The sequence below is a fragment of the Helicoverpa zea genome, chromosome 15 (genome assembly GCF_022581195.2).
Source record: "Helicoverpa zea isolate HzStark_Cry1AcR chromosome 15, ilHelZeax1.1, whole genome shotgun sequence".
In the NCBI taxonomy this organism is placed as follows: Eukaryota; Metazoa; Arthropoda; class Insecta; order Lepidoptera; family Noctuidae; genus Helicoverpa; species Helicoverpa zea.
Genome location: NC_061466.1, coordinates 10809141 through 10821613, shown reverse-complemented (window position 1 = coordinate 10821613; position 12473 = coordinate 10809141). Strand labels below are relative to the sequence as shown.

The 12473-nt window shown below is 44.3% G+C and overlaps 1 protein-coding gene across 2 annotated transcripts in view; it reads left to right on the top strand.

Moving 5' to 3' along the window:
* Positions 1 to 1766: 1766 nt before the first annotated feature.
* The window catches only part of LOC124636863 (lachesin-like), a 107854-nt gene continuing 97147 nt past the window's right edge, over positions 1767 to 12473 (top strand). Inside the window, exon 1 of one of the 2 annotated variants that reach the window (XM_047173063.1) lies at positions 1767 to 1970. In XM_047173063.1, the coding sequence (XP_047029019.1) occupies positions 1937 to 1970 (34 nt within the window). In that variant the 5' untranslated portion in view covers positions 1767 to 1936. Of the gene's footprint in view, positions 2197 to 12473 lie in introns of both variants that reach the window. The other variant, XM_047173066.1, reaches the window with a different exon arrangement.

The window sequence follows — 12473 nt, the reverse complement described above, 5'->3', positions numbered from 1 at the left end:
ACGCACAGTGAGAAGGGCGTTCAATTTAATAAATGACATAGCAAATGCACAGCATTCATCGTTCTAATATTTTCGTCCAAGTACTTCCTGCGATCCAATAACTGGTTTCAAATCTACTCTTTAGCCACTTTTTTATCTTGCTTGTACTAAGTATTATCATTGCATAAAAGAACAATAGAGTGCAATTCGATCGTAGCGAAATGAAACAAGCTTTTTTTAAACCGCGCAGTATAAACTTAAGAAGGAGACATCTTTTCGGAAAACAGTACAAATAATAAAAGTTAATCAACTATTGAATTGAGTTAACGTAGCCCGCACGACGCACGCACGATGCTAGCACGACACCCGCACGGCACCCACACGGCACCCACACGGCACCCACACGGCACCCACACGGCACCCGCGCGGCACTGCCTGCCTCGATGCACAACTTCCATGCTTGCGGAGCGAACTGAGCTGACGCCGCAACTATTCGTATTTCATGAATATTTTTGCATAGTTGTTGTGGACGAAGATTCCGATTTAATTACTTATCGATTTACATTTGTTGGCTGCTCTCACAAACTGAGTAATTAGCTATTTAATGAAATGTATCCGTGAGCGACCGCCACACTGATATTGTTTGATCAGACGATCACCGAATGTAACCATTATCTGACACAACTCATACAGTGAAGTGGTCCGTTGTTTCACTGCATTTGTATTTATCGAGATCTCCACTCGAAACGTAAAAATAACAGAGAACTGAAATATATTATGGTTTTCATTGTACCCGCAATTACGTAACAATAGAGTTGAATTGAAAAGCACTCGAGTACCGACATTCCCCCCCCCACACCTCACCCCGCCACCGCCCTAAGACCTACACGAACACGAATTTCAAACAAACTGCACGAAAAAATTACGTCTGGGCGCGTCGTCAGCGGATATATGGAAGCCGCAAATCCTTACAATATCCAATAGCGTAAAAGAAATGCGCGAAATTAAATTCCGAAGCGTAGCCATTTGTAAAGTACCGCAGAGCTACGCGCTACGGATTAGTGGTGTCCACACACCGCTACGCCTCCACAGCGTTGCTACGCCGCTGCTACGCCGCTACATCACCGCTACGCTGCTACGAAGACTTTTTCGCACATGTAGCGCGAAGCGCCCCGGGTTATCTCTTTCGTAACAAACTTTAAAGATAAATAAAAAGTATTTTGTGTAGAATTTTTACAACTGGCAAATTATTCGGGGGAACTATTTACTTTATAATTACGAAGGCTCTTCGAAAGTTTGTTTTACAAAAACTGTGTTTGCAAAGCGCAGTTAAAACAATAAACTGAATAATTCATTTTGGAATGCGTGGGGAATAGACTGTTCTGGATTCAATTATGTATCAACATTTATCAATAATCGTTATCGGCGAATCGGTGGCATATCAATAAATTTTGAAAATAATTATCGGAGCTCAACAAAGGAAACCCTCGTCGAATCGAGTAATTTTCGTGCCCCCGACAAAAATTCCGATTCTCGTTATTCAAATACGAAACCGGAACACGATTCCGGAACTCATTCGAGGCTCGCGCCGCCACGTCGAAGGCCGCTCAATCGAAAATTGAATTTCAATGTCACAACAGTGCAGATGTAGGCGCCGTCCCGCGCCCGAGCCTTACCGAGCCGTGCCGAGCCGAGCGATCGTTGCATGCGCGCGCAGCGGGGTGCGGGGCGAGGCGCGCGGGGGTGCGGGGTGCGGGGGCGCGGGGCGGTGCGCGCGCTGGGCCGCGGCAGTGTCCCGGGCCGGCCGCGTCCGCCGCACGTGTGTCGCGCGATGCCCCCCCGCCCGCGCCGCCACCCCCGCTAGCTCGCGCGTGCTGTGACCGCAGTGAGTGCTCTGTGTGGACGCGTGGAGCGACTGTGGCACGATGCGAGCGCGACCCCGCACGCGCTGACACGCATGCCACTAGTCGCCACGGATTTCTGTCTCTCCAGTAAGTTTGAGTGTTGTTTCGCGACTTAAATGCACAGTCGCCGCGCGCCCGCCGTGACTTGTTCGAGTTGACAAACTTTTGATTTATCCGGCGCTCGATCGCCCAGTGAATGGTTCGAGTGGTGGCGAGGATTGGCGCACAAAGCGCCGCACTATCTGTGATCTGAGCGGCGCGAGGTATCTCCGAGCGGATCGCGCCGCCGGACGCAGCACGCCCGCTCTCATAGGTACGCTCAAGTAGCGGACAGATAACTTTCACTCGGCCCAGTGACGGAAAACTTGCTAGTTAAACTGTATTCAAAGTGTAGTTCTGTCGTTAACTTAAATTCGTCACTTTATTCACGATGCTTTCTGAGAGCAGATGACTGAATTAAATCAAAACCGCGGAGACGTTGTGAAGTGTTGACGGCGGGAGATTTGCATGAGGCGGCACCTCTCGGGGCCGCTGCATTCATTAAGTGCCACATCTATGTCGAGTGGCGCCGCGCCACACCGCGCCGCACCGCGCCGAGTCGCGCTACAACCGCGTAAAACTTTATGAGCGGCTTAAAGCGTGCATTAGCCGGCGAGCGCTCGGCACAGATAACGTCGGCCTCTGAATAAAACATTCAATCTGCGGGAGAAGCCACTCTATTTGATTAACGTCGTAATTACTCATATAACTTCGCAGACGTCTCGGAGCAACCGATCCGACGCTTCCGAGCGCTCACTGCATCCGCTTCCTTCAGTCATGACGTCACGAGCGAATCAGCGCTGACGGACAAAGCCGCCGCGATATTAAAATAAACTTTGAATGGAATGTCTCCGAGAAAAAATCATTTATTAAAAACTTAGCGCAAAGCCCGACCCGACCTCTGCCGACGGAGCTTTGAAGATGCAAAACTGAAAAAAATATAATAAGCAAGCGAAGGCGCACAAACTGAGCAAAGGTGATTCCTTTTTAATCCGACGACTGAAAAGTTCAGTTTGAATAGGTCGAGAGCGACTCCAGAAATAGTTGTAACGTTATTGCAAGGCGACGCCATTCAGCCGCCGTTTGAGGCAATACCACGGAATCGCTTTACCGAGGGTTGAATGGGATTAGCCCTTCGCAGGGGACGCGATAAACTAATATGCCGACTCCAATTGGCTTCGAATAACCGGCGTAATGCGCAGTCCGGCCCCGACACCGGAGAACTGCCGGCCAGCTCCCGGACACACGCGTGTAACCCGGCACACCCACTACTACGCTAATCCTTTCACTAACAGTTATCAATGTAACCCTTATACTCATTAACACCATAACTAAAAGTCAACAATTCATAACATGACAAACGACAAAATAAGAAATCAACAAAAAACAGTAAATAAGTAGCATAGACAGTAACAACTTTGACCTTTGGAAATAATAATATGTTTACAAACTAATCAGCAGATAGGTATGATATGTAACACACAATACAATGAGCAGTAATATAACCGCGGTTATTGTTGTAATGATCAGAGCGAGCAGTTAATGCAGCGCTGATGAATATTCACTGAATGGCTTAATGAACAGATTGTTGTTGGCTTCGTTACGAGAAGCAAAGCGTTTCGCACACAGCTTTCCGCGAAATTTCACATCTCACATTACAATACACAAAGAATATTATGACTAGGTATTTAGTTATTGAAGCATTAAGTTGACTTAACACCGTTTAATTTGTTCTGGATTTACCGAAAGACTTCATCAACATAAACGTAGATACACACACTAGTACATAATGTATTGAATTAATAATGATCACTTAAGCGTAACACAAACATGCTCGACTTTATAAGAGTTAGTAAGAGTAATTTCATTAGGTAACATATTCGTTTAGTTACTTACACAGTTAGTTAGCGATGTGACTCAGCTCAGAAGACAAGTTTCTTCTTAACTAATAGTTTGGATGAAGTGGCTGTAACTGCAGTTGAACAAATATGCGGTAATGTTTCACGAGGTTTATTATATAAGTAGTGACCGCTTACATTTGGCGGTAACACTCGCGTAAATGTCAGAAATGGTTTTATGAACGCACTGCACCCGCGTCACCGGACCACTGTGCGTGTCCATATTACAATATACTGTTATTACTACATTTCACTTTTAACTTCGTTTGACTGCCGCTTTATTAGTGGGTAATTCTGAAACCATAGATTCATCATGTACCATTATTGCATTTGCATTAAATAATTTCATATACGTCGTTGTGTGATTCTGGTAACTTGTGTCAATGAGACTGATTGTAAACTTGTTACTTTACTGCCTTTGATTACCTCAAATGTAAGCTAAATAAGAAAAAGATCGCAGCTTAAATAATGATAGCGTAGACCGCAATACAATGCTAAATCCTCGTTACATTTGATAATTGCACAACTTCGTACTCTATCGGATGCTAGAAGTGAGATCTCGCACAAACTTTCACGTATATTGTGTTATTCAAGCAGAATGGGATAGCGTAAAACAAAACCTCAACCAAGTGCATGATTTTACGAGTCACATCCACTGAACTCGCTCTAACGTACATGAGTGACGTTAAGGCAGGTTAATGTCGCGCTTCATCTTCATATACTTATTTCGAGGTAAATTGTAGACAAAGCCGCGCTCACTAAATAAGGGAGGTGGTTCCTTGAGACGAACTCATTCCGCTGTTAATGCGCGCGTGTGGCAGTGATAGGTGTGACGTCACAGCTCTGGTCATGAATAATCAGGTCGGGCATAAGCGCGGCGCACACTTAGCGCCGTGTCATCTCGATCGCAGATCGCTCCCGCGGGAACAGATAAGCCAATCCCGCTGCGCTATATAAACCTTCACTATTTTATGACGAGATTTAACGCCGCGCCCCAAACCCGGATAAACTTATGTTTGTTGTTTTGCTCCTATCTCGTCTTGCTTCTAGCATAAACTCGCTGTAGTACGCCGTACTTCGTCAAACTTGATATCAGTCAAGTTTTCGTCAAGGCTCTTATTATTTTATACGTTCCTGATAGTTTGGCAAGGCGGGTGAAATGTCTTCAGTGTGACCATGAGTTTGCTCGTGTAAACAATGGGTTTGGTTTATCTTTCATGGAATGATGACTCTCTGGTATCGCACTTTTATCATAGTCCAAGACTAGTGGACTCGCTTCAGAGAGTACATTCGGTAGTAACGCCTTTGTGTAGTGCTGTATCTGGAGTTTCCTTTGAGGTTGCTAAATCGTGTTCAAATAAATCTCGTAAGCGCACAAGCGCGGTCCATTATACCGAGATAAGTATCGCAGTGTGTCGGACACACAGACATACACTGATAAATAACAAAGCGATGTCCTGCCAAATATTTTTATTGAATCTTCTTTCGTTACAGTATTGCAGTGTAATAATGTAATGTTACACCCGCGGCGGCTCAATTATGATACTTTGACATTTGCGTTGGTGGTCGTCATTTATGATTGGATCGCCAGTTTTGGCAGAAAATTATTCCGTTTTATCATTTATCCTACCGCAACAATGCAACTTTTCTAAGTTTGTATGTACTTTCTAAGTATATCTTAGACACCATGGACTGTGTTTCGGATGGCACGTTAAACTGTAGGTCCCGGCTGTCATTGAACATCCTTGGCAGTCGTTACGGGTAGTCAGAAGCCAGTAAGTCTGACATCAGTCTAACCAAGGGGTATCGGGTTGCCCGGGTAACTGGGTTGAGGAGGTCAGATAGGCAGTCGCTTCTTGTAAAGCACTGGTACTCAGCTGAATCCGGTTAGACTGGAAGCCGACCCCAACATGATTGGGAAAAGGCTCGGAGGATGATGATGATTTATCCTACCGCAATTTCCTGTTCTTATGATGTGAAGTGGAGTGTAAAACGATATTTCTCTGAAAAATCTGCTTATCTTTAAAATGTTTCTGAGACTATCAGTTTATGTAAATAAACACATATTCGAAATAATAGAAAAACATTTAAGCTTCATTAAAAATAGCTTGTATATCTTTAAACAGAGTAAACATAGGGCGCCATGGAACCCTTTCACAGTGAGTTATTTGATGAGGCATTTAATCAATTAAAATAATAGTGTGAGTGTCCTGCGAGTGGGCGACGCTTGAATTATTCAATATTACGAATGACATTAGCATCCCCTCGTCCCGACCAGCGCGAGCGTTGTTACAACTCATTAACATTATTACACTAAACATATTTGTGCTAATGGTATAATTGTTACCCACGAGATATGTGTATTTATTAGCACATTTATTTGTCTTTCAGCTAAAAACTCTAAGTAAAGTTTTTGAATAAGACAGAAACTTAAAATTTTGGTGTTTGCTGAACTATATTATAAAGGTGAAGTTTATTTTTCCGCAATAGTGTAAAATACCCAGTAGGTAATATGGAACTGATTTTTTGAGCTAATAAACTATACTTCGGCCGTTCAGAGAATGCGTTCCTGACACCTATCAGTTAGTCACGACTAGTGATGGGCACAACATAACACTGAGTTCGTTACCGTTCCTTCAAAATGAACCGCCGCATTATTTTAAGATTATTTTCGTTTTAAATTGGCGGAATCATTTGTTTTATATTTTAGTTATTTAAGTGGAAACCAAAAAAAGGTAATATTCATATAATAAAATTGTTTTATTTATTCTTTGTTACAAGTACATTGAATTGAATGTGCGAACAGAATATTAATCAGACTCCGATTTGCTTGAGGAGGTGGTGTCTTCATCATCATCTTCGCCTACATGTATAATTATATTATTATCAATAACAGAATCAATCCTGATATCTCGGTCTAACAAAAGCCGGGTAATCAAATAAAAACAGATCGAAAACACTTGAAAAACGTGGTCTATGCGCACGAAACGACAACGGACGACTGTTTTAGCGTCACAAAATGGCGGCCCATAACGCCATTTGGGGTTACCATTTTTAATCTAAGTATAAAAATGCGGTTTGGTCATAGTTTTATTTTTATATTTCATAAAAGTTATAATTAAGTCTTATAGTCCATTATTTTCCAATTCTTAAAAAGAAAATCAAAACGTATTATTTTATATTATAACTGTATAAGAACAGATTACGATACTTGCCTGTTATTTTTAGCACAGCACTACAAAATATAAACCGCTGACATAACCTTGTAATAGCGCAGTATAGATTTAGAAAAATATTGTTTACCAAGTTATTTGACACTCAGTTTGGCACAAAATTATAACATTCATTGATTATTGATATAATAATGTTGTTTTAATGCTCCTCAATTGTTAAAACGGTAAACAACCAGCAAAAATATTTTTATCGTAACTGCAACGCCATTGCAAAGTTACGTCGTCAGTTCAATCGCGACGTGTCAGGAACGCATTCTCTGAATGGCCGAACTATAACAGCAAACATTTAGAGATTTCTTGAGACACAATAGCGGCGCAACAATACGTTCGTGTTTTATATCAGCTCACTTGTGTTAAACTAACGTCGATCTCTCGAGGTTAACTTCAAACAGAAAAATTGTTATCCAAAGTCATAATAACGGCATCGATATTTTTCAAGTGTCAAACAATAGATATTCACTTGAGAAATGTAGCTAAGTCTGTGTGTCTGTAGTGAAACGGAGTGAAACGGAGTGAAACGGAGTGAAACTTCATACATTGATTAATCATGTAATCAGTGAGGTTTAATAGTCTGTGTGGTGACAATAGTTGCAGTAACTGTACTGCTGTGCTCGTGTGTGTGTGTGTGTGTGTGCGTGTATTTGTCAGGCGGTGTAACGAGGCACTTAGCGAACTGTTTTCACAGGTCATTTGGTTTATGAAAATACGTTTGTGTGTAATGGTGTTACCGCGGCGCGGCGTGAGCGAGCGATGCGGCGCGGTGATGGATCGTCCATCGCCGGCAAACTGCCACTTTATTGGACATTAATCGTTCTCATGTAGCGATAGATACGTGATACTGCAATCCGGTGTCCAATTTTAGTTTCGTTTGTACACTCATTCGTGATGAGCTTGGGGCGTTAGAGATCTTGTTATCTATTATCATTTTCATCTAAGTATCTGTACACATGTATCATAAAACAAAGACCCTCGCTGCGTCTGTCTCTCAGTCTGTTCGCTATAAACTCTAAAGCTACTGCACGATTTTCAAGCGTTTTCACCACTCGATAACGTGATTATCGAGGAAGGTTCAGTATATAATATGTTAAGTTTTTGCGTACGAAGTCGCGGGCGCCCGCTAGTTAGTAGTAGTAGAATTTTCGATATCCATTTATTTAAAAAATGAAAAAAAAAATGACCCATATTGGAGAACATTGTCCAAATTACAGGGCCCCATAGAGAGAAACCTCCAGACTACGCTTGTCGTGTCGAGTAGCACATCTGGATCAAATTCTTGATCAAACCGTCTATAGCGTCTTTAGGAGTAAATCGAGATTCTTGGCCATTAAAACATTGGCTAAAACAACCATATCGGGTGTATCATACTTAATCACATTTCAATAAAATACGTAAAAATAAAAAAATACTTTTTCCAACCAAGTAAATAGAATAAAAATGTGCGAAAATTAGAACACCATATAAGAGTCAGTCAACTGTCAACGGCTGTCAACTGGTCAAAACGTTCGATACTCCTAACTTTATCTCTGCTTTACACAGAATGTTGTAAATTATGAAAACGAAAATGACTCCTGTGGCTTTTCTTATTCTAGTTTGTAGATCTTTAGTTGTCTATTATAGACAACTAAAGCTACCCTAAGCTAACTAATAATACTTCTATATATATCCGACCGATTTCGGCCATGGCGACCGCTTAAACTCCTAATTGGTATTTTGGCGCTCATGCGCCCGAAGATGGCTAATGTACCCTATCTTTGCGAGGAAAGTCCGAGCACATTGAGGGCAGGTGAGTTTGCCGTCTTGATAGTGATACGAAATAGCAGCAGGTGGACGGGCCTTTACCCGATCGCGTTTAGCGTCAAGGTCAACTTTACGTTGGTCCTCGAAATCCCGTACATGGTTGGTAACCACTCTGCGCCATTCTGACCTCTGTGCTGCCAAATGCTCCCACTGTGAAGGCTCTATGTTGCATCTCTTCATATGCCGCTTTAGGACATCTTTGTACCGGAGGAGTTGTCCGCCCTGCTTACGCTTGCCCTCCTCCAGTTCAGAATAAAAGATGCGCTTCGCCACTCTCTCATCCGACATCCGCGATACGTGACCGCACCACCGAAGTTGCCGGCGCATTAAGTAGGCCTCAATGCCACCAACATTGGCTCTCCGCAAGACTTCGGTATTTCGTACTCTATCAGACCATCTGATCTTCATGATGGAACGGAGACATTTTAGGTGGAACCGATCTAGAGCACGTATGTGGCAACGATATAGACACCACGTCTCGGAAGAGTATAAAAGGTTTGGCAGCACAATTGCCATATAAACAGAAACCTTGGTGGCCAACTTAAGGTCATGTGTACTGAAGACCTTGGAACGCAACTTACCGAATGCTGCAGCTGCAGCACCGATCCTGCTGTTAATTTCAGAATCAAGGTCACACTTGGATGTTACAGTGCTCCCCAAGTAGCGAAATTTATCTACCTGCTTCAGCACATCCTGGCCAAGCTTTATGGTCAGTGACTCACGACCGTGAATGTCTACAGACATCACTTCTGTCTTATTGACACTGATCTTTAGGCCGAACTTACGGCAAGCTTGATGGAAACCGGACATCAGCTGCTGCAGGCCATCTGGGGATTCAGCCAAAAAGCACAGATCATCAGCATACATTATCTCGGAGATCAGTGCATGCGAAACCTTGGTACGAGCCTTAAGTCTAGCCAAGTTGAAAAGATTGCCGTCCGTGCGGAATCGAATGCGAACTCCCTGGGGAATTGTTTGTAAGACTTCTCTAACCACCACCGCAAAGTATAAAGCAAACAGAGTAGGTGCTAACACACATCCTTGCTTCACTCCACAGGTAACGGGGAAGAATTCTGTCTGTTCACCGTCTACGGCGACACAACATTGCATGTCATCATGCAGTAGTCTAAGAAGTCTTACAAACTTTTCCGTGCACCCGAGCCTTCCCAACACCACCCAAAGCGCTTCACGAGGCACACTGTCGAAAGCTTTCTCCAGGTCAACGAAGCAGAGGTACAGTTGACGACCTTGTTCTCTGCTCTTTTCCTGTACTTGCCGTACCGCGAAAATTGCTTCACATGTACCTCGGTCAGGTCGGAAGCCAAATTGAGTTTCTGGCAAAATCTTTTCCGATAAGGCCTTTAGGCGATTCAGAAGAATTCTGGCAAAGACCTTCCCAGGGGCCGAAAGGAGTGAAATACCACGGTAAGAGTTGCAGTCAGACCGGTTGCCCTTGTTCTTATACAGAGCACAAATTCGCGACACTTTAAAAGTATCAGGAACGCGCTCTTCCTCCCACATACGTTCAAAGAATCTCCATATTGACGTGTGCAACTCCTCTCCGCCGTACTTAATCAGCTCTCCCGGTATAAGATCAATGCCAGCCGCCCGGTTGTTTTGTTGCTGTCTGATGGCAGAAATAACCTCGTCACGCAGCAGGGGCTCATCCAGTTCAATGGCAGAAGAGAGTTGGGGCATCAAACTAATACTTTGCAGATCAGCTGATCGATCCACATTAAGCAAGGTATTAAAGTGCCCCGCCCAGCGTTTTAACACATCCTCCCTGCTTGTCAATAGGTGCCTACCATCAAGAGACCTTAAAGGAACCTTCGTATGGTAGGATGTGCCAATCAGCTTACGCACCTCACTGTAAAACTCCCCTAGCTGGTTTGTGTCATTGAGCCATTGCATGTGACAAGCCTTGTCCCGCCACCACTTATCTTTAATTTGTCGAGACAGCTTACACACTTCTTGGTCACTAGCTTTGACGTCCGCAACGCTTCCTCTTCGCCTTGTATGCTGTCGTAGAAGGTCCCGATGTTTGTCAAGTGCCGCCCGCAGAACTTCATCATTCTCATCAAACCAGTCTTCATTGCGACAGCATTTATTGCCCAGTGCAGTTGAAGCGGTTTCTAAGATATGAGATGCTAAAGTTCCCCAGGCAACATCAACATTATCTACTTCGGTAGCGGATGACAGCTTTCTTGACAACGAATCAGCATATTTCTCCCTCGCCTCGCGATCTTTCAGCTTTTCCACGTTTAAGTACGCAAGCTTTCTTATCTGAGACCGACGCGGGCGAAGGAGGCGGATTCGCAGCTTAGTGACAATAAGTCGGTGGTCGGACCAACAGTGCGCACCTCGCATAGCGCGGGTTATCTGCACTTGGCTGTAATCTCTTTGCCTCACAATAGCATAGTCGATCAAATGCCAGTGCTTGGATCTTGGGTGCATCCATGTCGTCTTGTACTTGGCGGCAAGTCTAAACATGGTGTTCGTAATTGCCAAGCCGTACTGAGCACAAAGACTAAGCAAAAGTTGACCATTGCTGTTCCTGTTGCCAACACCGTGTCTACCCAAAACTCCAGGCCAGGCTTCATAGTCCCGGCCAACCCTGGCATTGAAATCGCCCAGCAAAAGTACCTGCTCTCTGGCGTTTATGCGATCAAGACAAAGAGACACTTCCTCGTAAAATTTGTCCTTGATGTCATCAGATTTGTCTAACGTAGGCGCATAGACACTGATGACATTAAGGTAATTGTCTTTGTCCAAATGAAGGCGCAGCGTGGTTACGCGGTCGGAAATGTGAACAGGGCACTCGCTCAGTCGCTTTGCTAAGTGATTCTTGATGGCAAATCCTACACCTGATCGCCGAGTTTCGGAGGCAGCAGTACCTTTCCAAAAGAAAGTGTATCCACCACCTGCTTCTACCATCTCTCCTTCATCGGCAAGATGTGTTTCGCTGAGAGCAGCCACATCCACGTTATAGCGATGAAGTTCCCGAGCTACGATGGCGGTCTTGCGTTCAGGACAGGCATTACCATCTCGATCAAGTAGAGTTCTCACGTTCCACGCTCCGAATGTCATAACCGGTGTTACTTTATTGTCGTTAAAAGTTCTGTACTTTCGACCACGATTCAAAGTGATGCGATGGCAGCCGCGGTTACTACCACCTATCGAGACGGGACGAACATTTTTTTAGGGCACCTTTTCTAGCCCCCTCTCTGGCTGAGCAGGGAAAGCAGTGTCTCCCTAAATAGGGCTGCTTTGTCATCTCGGGTGCTGCCGAATCCACGCTGTCGTCCCAGAGTGCAGCGCAGAAGCGACCACGGCATGTACTCACACCCCCGAGACCGCCTATGTGCAGGTATCAGACAAAGCCTAGATGCATCTGTCTAACCCTCTCTACTTCTACCTATCGCCACAGGACTTAACTGAATCGGAGTCCATTAACGGAAGCGGTCAAATACGCAGGATATATTAAGGTGCGCAAACGTTCGCGCATACGCAGGCGCACACACTCGTCCTTACCCTCCTTGGATCAGTGGAACGGAAACCGCTACGACTGAAGGAGGGGTCGGATGCTGTGTCTGGCCGACAGTGACTATACACCCTCCACTGTC